Source organism: Megalobrama amblycephala, linkage group LG1, assembly GCF_018812025.1.
Source record: "Megalobrama amblycephala isolate DHTTF-2021 linkage group LG1, ASM1881202v1, whole genome shotgun sequence".
Lineage (NCBI taxonomy): Eukaryota > Metazoa > Chordata > Actinopteri > Cypriniformes > Xenocyprididae > Megalobrama > Megalobrama amblycephala.
In genome coordinates, this window is record NC_063044.1 from 63,458,152 (window position 1) to 63,478,218 (window position 20,067).

Genomic DNA, 20,067 nt, shown 5'->3' on the forward strand with positions numbered 1-20,067 from the left:
AATCAGTATATCATGAAAGTGAATGTGGCTGATTCCCTGATCAGTGCCCTGACTACTGAACTAGGGAGCTGATTGAGACACACGGAAAGATTTCCCGGAGCAGGAGTCACAGCGTCACGTGGCTTACTGTAGCTGTATCCATAATAATCTAACACATAGATGTCTATGGATATATCTACATGTAGCACATTTCAGCAGGTATTTTATAGTTTCATTTATCTTTATTCATCCAGCTAGGTATTCGCTTTGTAATACTGCGATCAACAAAAGTACACTAGGATATAATTTACTATTACAGGGCCATTTAAACTTTATGAGAAAACAACTTCCTGTTTTATCGAGGTTGTGATAGACAGAGCTGGGTAGATTATTAATGAATTGTAATCAGTTACTGATTACAAACTTCGTGACAAAATTTGTAATTTTACACAGACTACACATTTTTGGTAATGTAATCTGACTACTTTTGGATTACATTTAGATTACTTTTGTGCTAACCCTTATTTGATGTCACATTATATTGTAGAATAATCTTGTACTATTATGACAGATAAAAAGAAAAATATATTCCAAAAAATATATATTATTTTCACCAACAAGAGCCTTGACATATTCTTTTTAAAGTGCAATGTATGGACAGTTAATACTTCAAAATACTAACACTAATGTACCTGTTAGTGTTTGCTGATAGTAACACTGAATAAAACAAAATCACATCTTATGATTTTAAAACATATTTACTTAAAATTAAGTACATTTAGAAAACAGCAACATTACAAAAACAAATACTGAAAAACATGAAATTCACAGCAATATCACTGCTACATCAAATATTTCATCTACATTTCATATATATTTTTATTATTTCAGATATGGGTCAATGATGTGACACTATTTTTTGTGTCCATATGGTTTAGTAAAATTTTTAAAATGTTTACAAATTTTTAAATTTAAAGGGGTTACAATTTCGAATTACATTCGCAAATTACTTGTATACATTCTCTTTTTTGAGGACAAAGTCGAAAATGTCTGATTTTAATTCATTTTGAGAGAATATTTGGGGGATGATTGCAAAAACATCAATGCGGTGTAACCGTAAAAACTGTACCAAATAATTCATCTTGTTTTAAAAAGGTGAAATTCTCAATAAATTAATTAAAAATGAATGAGAAAATGAATTAAAACAGACTTGGTCCTCAAAAAAGAGAATGTATGCAAGTAATTTGCTCATTTATTTTGAAATTTTAACCCTTTTAAATTTAATTAAACCATATGGACACAGAATAGTTTGCGTCACGTCATTGACCCATATATATTCATCTATATTTCATCTATATTTCATCTATATTTCCCCCTCACCGGTGGAAAAACTCGAAGAATCACGAATGTATATAAGCGGCAGGTTTATTATGAAAAAAAATATAAACATTAATAAAATGAAAAATTAGGAGAATCAATGAATTGTGAACAACTTACTGTAAATAATATGTAATCATGTAATCCATAAAAAAGTAACTGTAGTCTGATTACGAGTATTTTAAAAAGTAGTTTACTCTAATTACAAGTACTTGATTTTTGGAATCTGATTACGTAATCCAGATTACATGTAATCCGTTACTACCCAGCTCTGGTCATATAGTGGTTAAAGGGGTAGTTGACTCAAAAATGAAAATTCTTTCATCAGTTGTTCCAAACCTGTGTAAATTTCTTTGTTCTGTTGAACACAAAGGAAAATATTTTGAAGAAAGTTTGCAACCAGGCCGCTTTGGGGCACCATTGACTTCCATAGTAGCAAAATAAATACTGTGGAAGTCAATGGAGCCCCAGAACTGTTCAGTTTAACACATTCTTCAAAATATCTTCCTTATTTGTTCAACAGAACAAAGAAATTTATACAGGTTTGGAACAATTTGAGTGTGAGTAAATGATGACAGAATTTTCATTTTTGGGTGAAATATCCCTTTAAGGGTCTGAGCTACAAGTTGTACAATGGAAAAATTAGTAATGTTAGCTCACTTTCCATATGCAGTGGACTGTGCTTATTTGTTTGTTTGTTTTCTTTCTGGCAACACTTAAGTATGTACCTGCAGCAGAAGAGTAAACATTACAAAACCACAAACAATTACAGAACAATTGAAACAGAGTACAGATACTACAATAAATGAAATGTGGAGTTTAATTTTAAAAAGTCAACAAAAGGTCCCACAGTTGAATAAACACCCACTGTGAGTCCTCATTCTAAACCAACGAGCAGATGTACACCAATAGCAGTTATCTTTACTCACGGGGGCGTTCTCTTCCGTGTCCCTCTCTCCAATCAGAGAAGTCTATGTTGAAGATTCTGCGCATGCTCAAACGCCACCTTTTCATGTGTTTCTTGCGCAGGCTCTGGTGGAGGTCACTGTGATCTAACAGCGTTAGTGGGTGAGTAGTCACGTTGTAAGAGATTAGCGATGTTTTAATATGGATTTTGTGTTTTAATTTTATGTACAAAGCGCCAGTAACTATAATGTGACCACTGAAAGGGAAGCGAGCATGATGGGTCTATATTAGTGGGAAGGTTGGCAGCAGGACATGATTACATGTCAGTTGCACCATTAGCGCGTAGCTGGCTAATTAATTAAAGTTCACTACAGCGGAAGTCTTTTAATCCCCGTTGATATTTCTCATATAAATTACTGTATTAGCGAATACCAATTTACCGGGAGTGTTTCATAATTGTAAGGTTGATTTGCCAATGCTTTTCGCTGGCCATGTCTGACCCACTCAAAGTGAGAGCAGGTTAGCACGTTTCATTCATGTCATGTCATGTCACTGCTGAACCGGACCTGATGTTTTGATTATTCGAGGGCCTTTACATTAATTAGTGGTGATCCATAATGCGATGATTAAGATGCATATGCTTCTCTCATCAGGACTGTCACATTGTTGCCATGGCGAAACTCTTTGAGTCCATTGGAAAGCTGGGATTGGCCTTGGCTATTGGAGGAGGTGTAGTCAACTCTGCTCTATACAATGGTAAGTTCAGTGGTGCTCAACCGCTTTAGTTCTTTGTAATGTACCTAATGACACATTGAGATAACATTACAATTATTATATCAAACTAAGTGTTTTAATTTAAATTTGAAGATGTTTTGTTTAACACTCTGTGTTTTTTCATTGCAGTGGATGCGGGACACAGGGCTGTCATCTTCGACAGGTTTCGAGGTGTCCAGGATGATGTTGTTGGGGAGGGCACACACTTCCTTATACCCTGGGTGCAGAAGCCAATCATCTTTGACTGCAGGTCCCGTCCACGTAATGTGCCAGTCATCACTGGTAGCAAAGGTACATCATGCCATTCTCTTACAGTTTCTGTCTGACTGCTGTTCTTCATTTGCTCTCTATTTTTTTTTGTCCGCTCTGCTGTCTATTCTTTATTGTTTATCTCATGCTATCTCTCTCTGAATCACAATATGTTGAGGGTTCTTGCTTTTCTGCTGTACTAATAAAACTTTGGAAACTGGCTGTCTTTGTCCCATTCAGATTTGCAGAATGTGAACATCACGCTAAGAATCCTGTTCCGACCAGTTGCTGGACAGCTGCCCCGGATTTTCATGAGTATTGGAGAGGACTATGATGAGAGAGTGCTGCCCTCCATCACCACTGAGGTTCTGAAGGCTGTAGTGGTGAGTATCAGGCATAACGTTATGAAGAAATGTGCATTAAATTGATCAAAAGTGATAGTAAAGACATTTGTAATGTTACAAAACAAATCCTTTTCAAATAAATGCTCTTCTTTTGAAAAAGAAAAAAAAAGCCGAAAAAATATTAAGCAGCACAAATGTTTTCAACATTGATAATAATTAGGGCTGCACGATTTATTGCGATTAAACCACATATGATTTGGCAAAAGCTGCAATTATTTTATGCGCAGCTTGTCAGAGCTGTACGGCTCTGTGATCAATAGTAAAAGCTTCTCCATCTGAAAGCCAGAGGGCGCTCTCACTTAGAAACTCCAAATATGCCCTGCTGCAGAAAAAGATAACACTTGTCATATCGCTGTAGCTGAATAAACAGAAGACTGAAATGCTTTGATTAATTAAACATGACTAATAAACACACGGCTGCCTTATTCTGTGTAAGACGCCACATCATCTCACAGAAGGATGCTCAACTGTCGTTATGAAGTGAGTTTGGAGTAAAACATGTTATTAAATGTTGTCTTTTGTTGGACAAGATGTTAATAAATGCTTCTCATGTCTGGAAAGATGTTTGACGTGTGTTGCTTTTTTAAATGTACATTATAAGCGACTCAAACTCGCATTGCTTTCAGATGGATTAGCATTTGGAGCCATACTTCATTGACATTGATGGATTTAAGCAATAATTACGTTTAAGTTCAATGTTATTTTTCATATCATGCGATAAATCGTGCAGGCATAATAATAATAATAATAATAATACTACATGTTTTATATTTGATAATATATATTCATGTTTGAGCATCAAATCATCATATTAGAATGATTTCTGAAGGATCATGTGACACTGAAGATTGGAGTAATGATGCTAAAAATTCAGCTTTGCATCACAGGAATAAAATACATTTTAAATTAAAATAGAAAACTTTTTTTTTTTTTTTTTCAAAATTGTAATAATATCTCACAATATTAGTGTTTTACTGTATTTTTGATCAAATACATACAGCCTTTGTGAGCATACGATACAAAAACTTTTTTTGAAGGGTTAGTTCACCCCAAAATGACATTTCTGTCATTAATTACTCACCCTCATGTCGTTCCACACCCATAAGACTTTTGTTCATCTTTAGAACACAAATTAAGATATTTTTGATGAAATCTGAGAGATGTCTGGTTCCTCCAATGACTGCCTTTTCAACTACCACTTTGACACTTCAAAAAGTTCATAAAGAGATCGTTAAACTATTCCATAAGAATTGAGCGGTTTAGTCCAAATTTTCTGAAGAGACTCGATCACTTTTTATGATGAACAGATTTAATTTGGAGTTTTACTTGCATATAAACATTGATCAGCGAACATAAGCAGAAGCTCAACTGAACGTGAATGACGCACAAGAACAAACCTCTTCTGGAAGCTCAAATGTGCTGCCTAACACACGAGAATGAATTGGTTATGCTTCCGGAAGAGGTTTGTTCTTGTGTGTCATTCACATTTGGTTGAGCTTCTGCTTATGCCTAGGCAATGGAGGGACGGACGTCTCTCAGACTTCATCAAAAAGATCTTCATTTGCCTTCCGAAGATGATCGAAGGTCTTACGGGTTTGGAACGACATGAGGGTGAGTAATTAATGACAGAAATTTCATTTTGGGGTGAACTAACCCTTTAAAAAAATTAACGACCACAAACTTTTGGATGGAAATGTGTGTAGAGCTGAATGTTGGTAACATCTACAGAACAAAAGATAAAACTAAAACCTGGCATAGATTAAACGCCATTTTAATGTGCATCTATCTTTCTGCAGGCCCGTTTTGATGCCGGTGAGCTCATCACTCAGAGAGAGCTGGTGTCCAGGCAGGTCAGTGAAGATCTGAATGAAAGAGCATCCACCTTCGGTCTCATTCTAGATGACGTCTCTCTGGTAAAGACCTCTTTTTTTCCCTTTGTTCATGTTTCAGTTTCTCTCCCCTTCACTGTCTCACCCTTATGTGTCTCTCCCCTCAGACACATCTGACGTTTGGCAAGGAGTTCACTGAGGCTGTTGAGATGAAGCAGGTTGCACAGCAGGAGGCTGAGAGGGCCAGGTTTGTTGTAGAAAAGGTAAGAATGGTGCAGTGCATGGTCCGAAATTAACATTTGCCCAATGAGAGAAAAATTGTCTTTAATTAGTAATTGTAATGGAGTTACTCTCCAATTCGAAACCAAACCTATTAGGTATTTATATAAATGACTCTCACTGTTTTAAGTTATGCGCACAATCAACACCAAAATCACCTGCTAAATAAAATGTGCATCTTGCTTATTGCAAAATTTACATTTTTTTCCCCCTCAGAACAATGTGACAATATATATGGAATATTCCTTGCATTAGATAATAGCGAAATAATTCTATTGTATTTTTTCTAATTTTAAATCTACACTACCGTTCAATAGTTTGGGGTTGGTAAGATTTAATGGTCTCTTATCCTCACGAAGACTGAATTTATTTGATCAAAAATACAGTAAAAACAATCAGCAATCACATCACATAATCCTTCAGAAATCATTCTAATGTGATGATTTGGTGCTCAAGAAACATTATTATCAATGTTGAAAACAGCATGAAACATTTTTTTCAGGATTCTTTGAATAAAAAGTTCAAAAAGATAATTTAACAAATCTTTTACATGAAATGTTTAATGCATCCTTGTTGAATAACCATACTCGTTTCTTACTGACTCCAAACTTATGAACTTAGTGTATATTTTTTATTTTATCTATAAATTTATTAATTATAAGGTGAAATGAATTATTAAAAATAAAAAAAAATTTCATATAAAATTGAAAAATACATTTTTATTTGTCCCATAAGCAACAGGTGATGTAACATTGTCTCTGTAATTGTCTCTCAGGCAGAACAGCAGAAGCAGGCAGCCATTATATCAGCTGAAGGAGACTCCCAGGCTGCGCTATTGATCGCCGATTCTCTGGCAGTAGCTGGTGACGGCCTGGTGGAGCTGAGAAAGCTGGAGGCAGCCGAGGACATCGCCTTCCAGCTCAGCCGCTCTCGCAATGTTACCTACCTCCCGTCTGGACAGGGAACGCTCCTTCAGTTACCACAGTGACAGGGAAACTAGAGAGACACACACACTCACTTCACTTTTTTTTTTGTTCTAATTTTGGCTACTTTTGGAAAAGATGATGTCTGTAGAACCCATGAAACTATCTGATCAGCCTATAGGCTTTCTTTAGTCCAAGAGTTTCTTACTCTATTCCTGAAAGTATGGACTGCCACAAGGTGGTTACAGCAATTGGAAAGAGTCAAGGGGAAGAGTCTGTGTGTATGCAAATGTGCTGCCGGTGCATATGTATTTGCATTTGAAATGTTTGCTAAATGTGAGTTGATATTGTTTGAAACCCATAAGCCTTTCAGTTAAATTCTCCATCAGAAGAATTTGATCTAAATACCATGCAAAGCTAAATTAAACTGTACATTAATGAGCAGTAAGACACACTGCACTGCAGGATGATTGACATCAATCTCTGCTCCTGCAGGACTGACTGTGTTGTTGAATATGTTTTGTTATTGTGTGTATGTGGCAGAAGGAATGCCCTTGTATTCCGCAAGTGGCGAATTGATAAAATAATCAATAAACAATGAATCATTTATATTAAACCAAAATGCAGTTGAATGTGCGTCAGTTCAAATGAAACTTAGTATTTTTGTCTTACTTAATTGTTCTTGTCAATGTTCTTATCTGGAAATGAGAAACTATAATGAGAGATCAGTTATTTTTATTCAGTAGACACAGGAAGTCAAAATGAAAATACAAAAAAAAAAATATATAGCTGCAAGCAGCAATGACGGGCCCAAGCCTCGGCACCACCACCACCCCGGTAGCTTCAGGGCAACTGTGCATGATAGGCAATATGCATTTAAAGCGAGTAAAAGTCATTTGAATACCCCATGATTACTGCAGCCAGCTGGTGCCACTATGACCGTGAACCACAACAGCCACATCCATGAGATCATTTAAATTTAGAAAAACTGCATGTGACATGATGTCATAGGTCAGCTTCAAGTTAATGTAAATTTATCATTTTGCATCACAAAATTTTGTACTTCTAGAAGTATTTGTTAAGGTTATTTTATAATTTATTAACTTAATAAATTAACTAATTATATACAACTATTTTGTCAAGGGACTATAAATGAACTGGTTATGCATTTATTTTGTTATTCAAACTGATATTAAAATGCCTAAGATATATCTTATCCTGTAATGTAGGCAACTGCAGACTGCAATGAAAGGGTTAAACTCTAAACTAGCAATAATGTACCAAATACCAGATGTATATATCTTAAATTATGTTTTACATTTTTATTAACCTAAATTTAAACTAATTATATAAAACTATGTTTTAAGTGCACTATTAATGAACTGGTTCTTTGCCATTTTTTTTTTTTTTTTTTCCATTCAAACAGAGAAAAACATTAAGAGATTTCTTATCCTGTAATACAGGCAGAATTGAAATGAAAGGGTTAAACTCTAAACCATCAAGAGTGTAAAATAGACTCACACAAACACACACGGATCTAAGGATCAGTTGTAAATGTTTTACCAGGCAGTTAAGCCAGAAACTTTTTACATTTTGTCAGAAAATAACTCCGGATCCTGCAGTTTATTTAGAAACAGAGAAATATTTAAGCAAAATGGTCAGAATCATGGGTAGAAGATGGTGAATGGCAGGCCTTGGAAGCGAGGAGAATGCAATGACAGATAGTCCAGTGAGAAACAAAGGCACAGGGAACTGGAACAAAACAAAACAGGAAAAACAGCAGGCATGAGCACCAATGATCTGACAACAGGCAAGAGCAAACACACCACATAAAAGCAGAACTGATGAGCTTCAGGTGTGCTGAGCAAGACAAGCAAAATGAACACACAGACCTGCAAACCATGACACATTTTAAACAAAAACAAAAATTAAACCTAAACTGTGACAGAAAGTTGTTTTTGATACTGTCTAAACATATATCCAAATGCAATCCCTGATAAAAGGATTATGTCTGAACAATTTTTATCAGTTTCAACATTTTGTTTTCAGCAAAAAGAATTTTCTCAACCTTGCTAAAAAATACCTATGCTGTCATCTAGTGGTTACTACAGAAGAGGATTAGGGCCAAGCAATAATAAAAAAATAAAACCATCTCGAGATTAAAGTTGTTAAATTTCGAGAAAAAAGTCGAGATAAAATGTTGAGAATAAACTCATTAAATTACGAGAAAAAACTCGTTAAATTTTGAGAAAAAAAGTTGAGAAAATGTTGAGAATAAAGTCATTAAATTACGAGAAAAAAGTCGTTAGATTATGAGAACAAATTTGTTAAATTATGACATTTTTCTCATAATCTAACAAATTTGTTCTCGTAATTTAACGACTTTTTTCTCATAATTTAATGACTTTATTCTCAACATTTTATCTCGACTTTTTTCTCGAAATTTAACGAGTTTTTTCTCGAAATTTAACAACTTTAATCTTGAGATGGTTTTATTTTTTTATTATTGCTTGGCCCTGATCCTCTTCCGTAGGTTACACTAAATATTAAATATGTTAATTAAATATTAAATATTTTAACTTACACATACTGCTTTAATTGAAAAAGTAAAATAAAATGTTTATTTCTAATATTTGTATTATTTTATATAGAAATAAATGGTGTATAATATATTGTTTAGAAGATATGAGACTCTTCCTGTTACCCTTTTCGACCCTTTCCGTATGACTTAGAATATGCAATGAGATCTATAACTGTATGAAGTTGGGTTACTGTAAGTGAAAAGGGGTGCTCTACAAATACAACCATATAAAATTTTGAAAACAACTTGTGCCCGGCCCTGATGGCCGACAATTCCAATGTGTGTGCAAAGGTTTTGAGCATGTTAAGGGCTCCAAAATTTCCTGAAAGTCTGAAAAAAATGTACCCAGGAAAACAATAGGGCCCTTCACCTCAGGCCTTAATTATATTGACAAAAACATACCAAAAATATGTTCAGGTCCTAATAATGACAATTTCACACAGAATGGCTGTAACAAAGCTGTTTTAGGGTCACCGAAATCTGTTAACCCCCTATATTTCACACAGAATAGCTGTAACGTCCTCCAAATTCACTCTGGTTTAATGTGATGTTTCGTTACATACAGTAGAAAACCATCCAAACCATTTCAGGTGACTCACTGTATATCTTTCCTTCCTTCGGAACGAGTGAAGGAGACACACTGAATGAAAATGACACAGCAGAAATGCAGCCGTTACCCCGGTAACCCCATAAACAAAGCAGTTGCTAATCTGTTTCTGAACAATATCTGAATGTTTTAAACAGCTATTCAGATTTTTGTATTTGCAATGGTGTTCATCTCAGCACTAAATAGGCTATTTATTTTCAAATTTAAACATTTTAACATTTTAATCTGGACTACAGCATGCCCCAGATACTGATTGAAAATGATTATTTATGTGTGACCTTGTGTGACCTCTTTGTTTGGGGTCACTCTATGCAAGAAAACTCCTGCTGTCAAAAATTGTGTGTGTTTTGTGCAATCAAAAAGGTGACTGCATATTCAAATGAATAATTATCCCATGCTTTATAGGTCACTGACCAATAAAATAATTTATTAGATGAATTTTAATATCTTTGTGACTGTGAAAATGTTTCACGCAAAAAGAATTGATAAAAGCAAACTCCATGATAATTATGTAGCCAATTCCACAAACTGATATTCAAGTTCTGCAACTATGATGTCACAAAGACATTCTAGAACTCTGCTGAGCATTGGGTCGCCACAAAGACACAAACCTGAGATTACATTGATCAGAGTTTTGAGGTGAGAAGACGAAATACATTTAAAGACCAACGTCAGAGAGAACATGGAGTGCACTAACATAAGTGAAACAGCGTTTAATTTGTTTGATGAAGCACGTTTCCTGGGCGAACACACTGACGTGATCATCAGGGCAGATGGCGCAGAATTTCGAGCGCACAAGATCATCTTGTCTGCCTTCAGCCCTTACTTTAGGTGAGGAGAAGCATTTGAACTGCAATTGTGTGCAAATTACCAAGAAATAATTAGAATTACATACATAATTTCCACTGCCAGCATCATATTGTTGAAATTGCCTAAGCGGTCCAAATATATAAATGCATGAAAATGAATTTTGTTCTCAGGGCTCTTTTCTCCAACAACTGGAGCAGCACAGAAAAACAATTTTATGAAACTCCAGGAATGTCCCAAGACTCCCTGTCTCAGATTATTCAGTTCGCATACACAGGATCTGCACTCATCACAGAAGAAAATGTGACAGAGCTCTTGGTGGCGGCTGATCAGTTTTTGGTGTGGGATCTTGTTGATGCTTGCCGCCAGTTCCTGGAGGAACATTTATGCCCAGAGAACTGCATTGGCATCTGCAGGTTTACAGAGGACATTTTTTCCTGCTCAAAGCTCCACGATAAAGCAATGCACTACATCCTGCAGAACTTTGAGGAGGTTCTGCTCGAACCTGAGGAGTTCCTGGAGCTCTCGCTGGAACAACCTGAAGAAATCATCGGAAAGGATGAGCTGAATGTTAAACAGGAGAAGGTGGTTTTTGAAGCAGTCCTCCAATGGATTAATTATGCACCTGAAAACAGGAAGCAAACCATTGCCGTGCTTCTGCCAAAGGTAAAACAGAGAGTTTTGTCTTGTTTTACATTACAAATATCAAATAACTCTTCATTTTCTGCTATAATTTTATTTAAAATTGTAGTAATTTTGTTTTGTCGTTTTGTCATTTATATTAATTTGGTATCACTTTGGTATGGGGAACACATATTCTCTATTAACTACAACTTTTGCCTCAATAAACTCTTAATTTACTGCTTAATAATAGTTAGTAAGGTTGTTGTTGTAGTGTTTAAGTTTAGGTATGGTGTAGGATTTTGGGATGTAGAATAAGGTCATGCAGAATAAGGCATTAATATGTGCTTTATAAGTACTAATAAACAGCTAATAAGCAACCAGTTAAAAGTGAGAATTGTTCCCCATACTAAAGTGTTAACATATTTTTTTTGTTTAATTGTGTCTATAATTTGTATCTAATTTTATTTGAGTTTTAGTTATTTTAGTATACATCAGACTAAATGAAAATGAGAAATGGTGTCTTGACAATTAGTTTAAGTTTTTTAATGTTTTATTTAAGTTAAAGTTTATTCTCATTTTATTTTAGGGTTTTAGTTTAACTACAATAATCCTGTCATGGGGTAAGAAAATATTCTTAATTCAAATCTCAAACAAGTTTATTTTTCTTACTCCTCTGACAGATATTTTTCTTGTTTTAAGCATAAACTCGCTTAAAGGATTAGTTCACTTTCAAATGAAAATTACCCCAAGATTTACTCACTCTCAAGCCATCCTAGGTGTATATATGACTTTCTTCTTTCTGATGAACACAATCTGAGTTATATTAATAAATATCCTGACGCGTCTGAGCTTTATAATGGCAGTAAATGGGACCAACGAGTATGAGCTGAAGATACAAGTGCATCCATCCATCCATCATAAACATACGTCCAGGGGGTTAATAAAGGCCTCCTAAAGCAAAGCGATGCGTTTGTGTAAGAAAAATATGCATATTTAACAAGTTATGAAGTAAAATATCTAGCCTCTACCAGACCACCTTCCGTATTCAACTTACAAAGAAAGTTTAACGCCTCTTCCAGTTCAAAATGCTTTCGCTACGTCCTACACCTTTCGTATTCAACTTACAGAAAAAGCTTTTTTCATAAGTTGAATATGGAAGGTGGTCTTGCAGAAGCTAGATATTTTACTTTATAACTTATAGCTCAGATGCGTCAGGATATTTATTAATATATCTCTGATTGTGTTCATCAGAAAGAAGAAAGTCATATACGCCTAGGATGGCTTGAGCCTGAGTAAATCTTGGGCTAATTTTCATTTTAAAGTGAACTAATCCTTACATTTTAATACATTTTACAGAACACAAGACTTAACATCTTAAGAAATTTTGGAATTTTGTTTTTCATTTTTGAACTTTGAACTGCTTGGCAACAGCCTTGCAACAGTCTAGCAGCTCTGAAAGTATAAACTCTCCCTTCACTGTGCTTCAGGTTCGATTGGGGTTGATGCCATCAGACTACTTCATCAATAATGTGAAGAACAATCCACTGGTGATGGAGAATGAAGCCTGCAAGCCTGTTATCATCAATGCAATGAAGACTATGTTTGACCTCGGCATGGATGAATCCACCAACCAAGAGCTCATACATCAACTGACACGCCCACGTCTGCCCTCAGATATCCTATTGGCCATCGGAGGATGGAGCGGCGGCAATCCCACCAATGAGATTGAGGCATATGATGTGAAGGCAGACCGCTGGGTCAGTGTAACTCAAGACGATGAGCGTCCCAGAGCCTATCTTGGTACAGCGGTCCTGGAGGAGTTTGTTTATTGTGTTGGTGGTTATGATGGTGTGGAGTATTTCAACAGCGTGAGGAAATGTAATCTCATCACTCACACTTTTCATGAGGTGAGTAATGTTGTAGGTCAACGTGTAGCTTTAATTCAGCTTCTTTTACAAAAAAAGTACCATTGTACAGTCATGGTGTCAGATTTTACTTTGATATTGTCATGGACCATAGTACTGAATAATGGTTCTCCAAATACTATTAAAAAATTGTGTTAATACCATTGTAATTTTTGCAACTGATAGGACAGAACCAATGTGATGGTCTATTGATGTGTGTTTGGACATTGATGTAAAGTATCTGATGTGTTGCAGGTGGCCCCCATGCATGAACGCCGATGCTACGTAAGTGTGGCTGTTCTGGACGGGCGCATATATGCAATTGGTGGTTTTGATAGATATCAACGGCTTAAAACAGCAGAGCGTTATGATCCAAACACCAATCAGTGGACACTGACAGCACCAATGAATGAACGGAGGAGTGACGCCAGCGCCACCTCACTGCAGGGCAGGGTAAGAACACTGACCCATGACTCCACACTCTTCTGCTGGAGACTCTTAATTCCTGTAAAGCAGAAGGAGCATGATAATAGTGTAAATAAGAAAACAGGAATATTATATAAAATATACTGAGTGTTGTAAACAGTTTTTTTCTGAACAATCTGTGATAATTGTGCACAAACATCATGTATGTTATGTTTGTGTGTGTTTGTCAGGTTTATATCTGTGGTGGTTTTACTGGGATCGAGTGTCTCTCTTCCGCTGAGAGTTATAACCCGGAAATAGACCAGTGGACTCTCATCTCTCCCATGAGAAGCCGCCGCAGTGGTGTCGGTGTGATCGCTTACGGAGATCTAGTGTATGCTGTGAGTATTAAACATGCATATCAGTGTTATGTATCATTGACATACTATTATAGTTTTTATATTTTTGATTAGTTTTATTTTATATTTTTAATTATATTTGTATTAATGTAATTTTATGTTTTTGTAATTTCTGTCATAGTTTTATATATTATAATCTGTGAAAGTTTATATATATATATATATATATATATTTAAAATGTTTGTAATTTTGTTGTGTTTTGTCATTTTCATTAGTTATATAGTTTTTATTGATTAAAAAATATGTTTAAAGTTTAAAATAAATACGATTTTTTTAATATTTTAATAATTTATTAAAGTTAATTAGTTAAAGTTTATTTTATTTCAGTTAACTGCACTGTAAAAAAGAATTGTTGGTTTAACTTAAAAAAGTACGGAAGAGGATTAGGGCCAAGCAATAATAAAAAAATAAAACCATCTCGAGATTAAAGTTGTTAAATTTCGAGAAAAAACTCGTTAAATTTCGAGAAAAAAGTCGAGATAAAATGTTGAGAATAAAGTCATTAAATTATGAAAAAAAAGTCGTTAAATTATGAGAACAAATTAATTTAACAACTTTTTTCTTGTAATTTAATGACTTTATTCTCATAATTTAATGAGTTTATTCTCAACATTTTATCTCGACTTTTTTCTCGAAATTTAATGACATTTTTCTCATAATTTAACGAATTTGTTCTCGTAATTTAATGACTTTTTTTTCTCATAATTTAATGACTTTATTCTCATAATTTAATGACTTTATTCTCAACATTTTATCTCGACTTTTTTCTCGAAATTTAACGAGTTTTTTCTCGTAATTTAACGAGTTTATTATCAACATTTTATCTCGACTTTTTTCTCAAAATTTAATGACTTTATTCTCATAATTTAATGACTTTATTCTTAACATTTTATCTCGACTTTTTTCTCGAAATTTAACAAGTTTTTTCTCGTAATTTAACGAGTTTATTATCAACATTTTATCTCGACTTTTTTCTCAAAATTTAACGAGTTTTTTCTCGAAATTTAACAACTTTAATCTCGAGATGGTTTTATTTTTTTATTATTGCTTGGCCCTAATCCTCTTCCATAAAAAAGTAAGTTACCTGGTTGCATTAAAATTTTGAGTTTATTGAAAATAAAAATTTGATTTAATACAACGAAGGCAATTGGGTTAATGTACAGAAACTCAGAATATTATGTTATCTGAACTACATTAATTATCTAAGTTGATTTGACAAAGGAAAAGATTTTATGACAACAAATCATGAAAATTATTTTTTACAGTGTGAATGTTTTTTTATGGATTTAGTTTATAATAACCCTGACACAAATATAGAAATATGGAACAATCACAGTTTAAAGGTTGCAAATGTGTAAATAGCATGCATGTATGTGCATACAAATGCACAGAATACATAATAAAAAATGTATTTATTTAAAGGTTGGTGGTTATGATGGTGCCAGTCGTTTGCGGAGTGTGGAGGCCTACAACCCGCTGACTGACATCTGGCTTGATGTTGCAGCGATGTACAACCCACGCAGCAACTTTGGCATTGAGGTGAGGTGTGGACAATTAATATCTGCATCTGGTGAAATGACAATAATGATTTTATGATAATGAATATGGTGGATCCCATATTAACTGCACCATAAAATTGTAGCAACCTTCAAAGATCAATGTGTTTGACTAAGAAAACATCTACCTTATTCCAACAGTCAAAAAATTCAACCCTGTTTAATTGAAGTGTTGCATCTTACTAAGATTTATTCATGTAAAGTTAAACATGATTTATTTTCCTTTTACCTTCCTCAATATCCAGGTAGTTAATGGTCAGTTGTTTGCTGTCGGAGGCTCTAACGGAATTGGCACCACCTGTGATGTAGAGTCCTACGATGAGAAGACAGATGAATGGTAACTTCCACAAACACTAAATCTCACAGATCATTTCAGACTGCATTAGATATCTCTAAGTCTATAAGTATTATGTAGGCTATATTTCATTGCATTCACTGCATCTGTTTTCTCCACAGGTTTGATGCAAATGAAATGACCATTTACCGCAGTGCTCTGAGTTGTTGTGTAGTATCAGGATTGCCTTACATGGCAGAGTATGCTGCCCTACGAGACGCCGTACAGACACAAGACGAGTCTGACAGTGAATGATCTCCTTCTAGCAGATCTGACAGTCTGGTTACAAAAGGAGTGTCATGTTTCCTGAATAAATGCATTCAAAAAAAGAGTCTGTATTCTAAATGTTAAACTTCCTCTCAGGTGTAGTGTTGCTCATTAAAAAGACTGTAAGTTCAAATCTCGCAAGGGATCTCTGGAGCTCAACAAACCAACATCTAATATTGAGAATTCTGTTTACTGAGTAAACTATTTATTGCTTTATTAAACTTTTACTGTCATTACCGGTCTTTCAGGGTGGCCGGTGAATGTGTCTTGGTCTGTTTTATGATTATAGATTGTGTATGATTGATTTAACTCATAAACAGTCTCTGTGAGAAGCATTGATTATGTGGCGTTTTAGGCATAATCTACACATGGAAATATAACTTTTGTGTTACATTAAAAAATCATTTTTGCAGTGTCATTATTGACTTCTGAAAATATTAATAATTAATATAGCTGCAAGCAACGATGGCGGGCCCAAGCCCGGTTGCACTGCCAACCCGGTGGCTTCAGGGCAACTGTGCACAGTGGGCAATATGCATTTAAAACCTCCCTGAACTATCGTTTGTGCAACAGTCTTATGCTCCAAAAGCATGCTTTCATTCAATTTCAATAAGTGTGGTATAAAAAATAAAATTATAAAATTGATAAATAGAGCCAAATCACAGAACTTGCAAAGATGATTTTAATATCAGTCTCAGGTCATAGTAAGGTACATGTCTAAATTTTTCTGCTCACTTAGGCAAGTTTATTTTAAACAGCCACTTTTATAAAATCAAGTGAAATTTACTTAAAGCTGCAGTCCGCAACTTTTTTTGTGTTAAAAATTTACAAAAATTACATAATGAGAATATACAACATGAATCCATTTTCAAAACCGTGTTTTTGTCTTATCCTGAATCATTATGGTACACTTATAATAAGTGTTTATATTCGGACTATTTCAGACCAGACAGGTAGGACTTGCCGCAGAGTATCACAGTAACTGCGTGACTCGCCATAGACATACACGGAGAAAAGTGTACAGAATCAGAACACGAAATCACAGGTGTTGGTAATAATAATTGTAACTCAAATGACATTTGAAAAGTAGTCCTGTCCAAATAGTGATATAATGTCATGGTTCAATTTCAAATGAGTGTGAAGTTATCATTTGTAGTTCAATATTTCTATATGTTCATCAAAAATACACACACACACAGGTTTGTATTGCTGTCTTAGTGAGGACATTACATAGACTTTCATTGATTTTAAATCGGGTCAATGATATTTTCTATCACCTAACCCAACCCCTACTCCTAAAGGCCCCGGTATACTTCAAACGAAGTTCTTTTTTGTTCTTCGTTTAGGAGTAAAATGAAGTTCAAGTTCAGTAACAAAATAAACACAACAAAAATGAGAAAACAGTAAGCATTTATTATAGAAAGCATAAGAAAAGCGTCTGATCATAACAGCATGGGTATGTTAGCACGAGCTCCGCAAAATAGCACTCCAGTCACGTCACGTCATTCAATAGATTGCTTAAAATCAAGCAGCTTTACAGTATCAAACATGAAAAACAGTCATTTTTTTTACAAGCACAACTTCATTTTGTACTATAAAGCGGCTATCCAGTGTGTTCATGTTTTCACCCGCGAAGCTCTTACCTCGACGAACTCAAACACACGAAATGAATCAAGGATGCGCCCCAAGCGAATGAAGCCGGTGCCTCGGCGCACACCTCCTATTACGTTATCGTTACGGACCAATGGTAGTATGAAGGTGTTTTGCAGCTGGAGCGAACTTTTCCTGAACGTTCGCTTTGGCAAGCCGTTTCGAACTTCCAAAAAGAACTGGCCTGATTTTGGCCTGATTTTGTTCGAAATGACATCACATCAGTTCGTTGTTCGATTTTGTTTGAAGTATACCGGGGTCTTAAACCTACCCATCACAGAAACATGTAACCATCACTAGATTTCAATAAAAACATATTTTGGCTGATTTATAAGCCTTTTGAAATAGTGAGGACCAGTCAAATGTCCTTACTAGTGGGTTGTGAAAGTATTCCACAAAATAAGTGAGGAAATTTGGTCCTCACAAGTACAGTCAAAACAAGTACAGAAAGGGACACAGACAGAGACCCACACACACACACACACACACACACACACAGAAAGAGTCAGACTGAGGAGTGAGGAGGGGGTGAAGGGGAGGGGGGGTGCCACAGAGAGAGGGAGAGAAAGGGTGAAAAAATCCACATTCAAACCAAAATATCGGACTTCCTGTTGGTCAGAGCTAATGACTGTAAAATAGAAAGTTGTCCGGCTTAATGAGAACGATGTGTGTACCGAGTTTGGTGACTGTAGGATAAACTAACCACCCACTTTTTTCAAAAGGTGGCGCTATAGAGGCCCTCCTTCCTGCCCATTTTGAGGCTTTGCCCATGTCTACTGGATGACAATCCTGACATATGAGCCGAGTTTCATGCAATTTGAAGCATGCTAAGTGTCTCAAACCCATCCAAAACAAATATTGAAGTTTGATCTCTTGCTATGGCAACAGTGTTTGAAAAATATTAAAAATCTTTTTACAGGTCTTCATTCGTTATATCTTGACATTATTCTAATGAAGTTTGAAGCAAATTGGGTAAATATTTGAGGGTGATCTTAAAGCATTTTGAAAGTAACACACTTCCTGCTATAACTTTGACTCACAATAGTCACATCCATGTGATCGGCTTCCTACAATGAGCACACAGCTGAAGTTTTATAAACATCAATCAATGTTTGCAGAGGTTATAACACATTTCCTGTTTCCCTTTTCTCGCCATAAATTTGTTGCCTCGCCACGACCAAACCGTTCGAGATATCAAAAATCCGCTCGCAATTTTATATCCTCAATGTCTTGACTTCATTCTGACCAAGTTTGGTGGTGACCGGATTAATCACCTAGGAGGAGTATTCCAGAGCGTGCGTTTTTCAAACAACCCATAATAGCTGACTTCCTGTTGAGCTGGCGTATAACATAGAGCATGAAAGTTGTTTGGCCGATGAGGTCTATATGTGTACCGAGTTTCATACTAATACATGCAAGCGTGTTTGATATATGGACCAAGTTTTCGGACACCATTCAAGGGGACGCTGTCAAGCCCCCCTGCCATGCCCGGGTCCCATCTTTTGTGGCATCCTAATGGCCGCAGATTCCAATGTGTGTGCCAATTTTCAAGAGTTTTTGAGCACGTTAAGGCCCCCAAAAAGCCCCAGATGACTGAAAAAAAATCATTCTCCTTAGAAAAACAGGAACTGGGGGGGGGGGGGGGTTTCAACATGAAAGTTACAGTAAATCAAATGAAAAATATGTACAATTCATTTATTTTGTAACAATAATTTTGTTCCTAATTAAATATGAGTTTGTCATAATAAATAAGACAAAAAAATACTCCCCCTCCATTTAACCGATTGTTAACGCCCAACCAATGTCGCACTTTCACCAACACAACGTGCTGTTTGAATGGGAGAGCATGGGTAGCTCCAAAAATAAAGAGAATCACTGCCCAGAAGACTATATTAAACTGCTGGTCAAAGAGAGATGTTAAAAAGAATATAAAACATGTACTGAGAAGGAAGTATGAGAATATTGTGCAATAGCTAAGTACACTCCACATATATTTTAGCCAGCTAATCCATTGCAATTTATATAGCCATAACTATCAATATAACACGTTACCAAAACAGCTGTTATGTTAGTTCATTTTTCAGTGGTGTCTGTAATTATCAATGACAAAATTATTCACATCGTTGTTTGTTTTCTTCCTAAACTTTTGAATGAATTAACTGGCTCACTCACTAGCAAATCACTGCCACATT

General features: G+C 35.4%; 2 protein-coding genes across 2 annotated transcripts; both read left to right on the forward strand.

Annotated features, from left to right (window-relative positions):
* The first annotated feature begins 95 nt into the window (after nucleotides 1-95).
* Nucleotides 96-7,342, forward strand: phb (prohibitin). Its single transcript, XM_048208603.1, has 8 exons — nucleotides 96-198; nucleotides 2,386-2,424; nucleotides 2,916-3,018; nucleotides 3,166-3,327; nucleotides 3,526-3,668; nucleotides 5,486-5,602; nucleotides 5,686-5,781; nucleotides 6,573-7,342. Exons 3-8 carry the CDS (start codon nucleotides 2,934-2,936, stop codon nucleotides 6,783-6,785), a joined length of 816 nt encoding a protein of 271 aa, XP_048064560.1. The 5' UTR covers nucleotides 96-198; nucleotides 2,386-2,424; nucleotides 2,916-2,933; the 3' UTR covers nucleotides 6,786-7,342.
* Nucleotides 7,343-10,283: 2,941 nt separating this feature from the next.
* LOC125279088 (kelch-like protein 10) lies at nucleotides 10,284-16,289 on the forward strand. The gene is made up of 8 exons (XM_048208591.1): nucleotides 10,284-10,739; nucleotides 10,889-11,381; nucleotides 12,827-13,246; nucleotides 13,499-13,696; nucleotides 13,900-14,049; nucleotides 15,491-15,607; nucleotides 15,870-15,961; nucleotides 16,081-16,289. Exons 1-8 carry the CDS (start codon nucleotides 10,591-10,593, stop codon nucleotides 16,211-16,213), a joined length of 1,752 nt encoding a protein of 583 aa, XP_048064548.1. The 5' UTR covers nucleotides 10,284-10,590; the 3' UTR covers nucleotides 16,214-16,289.
* Nucleotides 16,290-20,067: the final 3,778 nt, after the last annotated feature.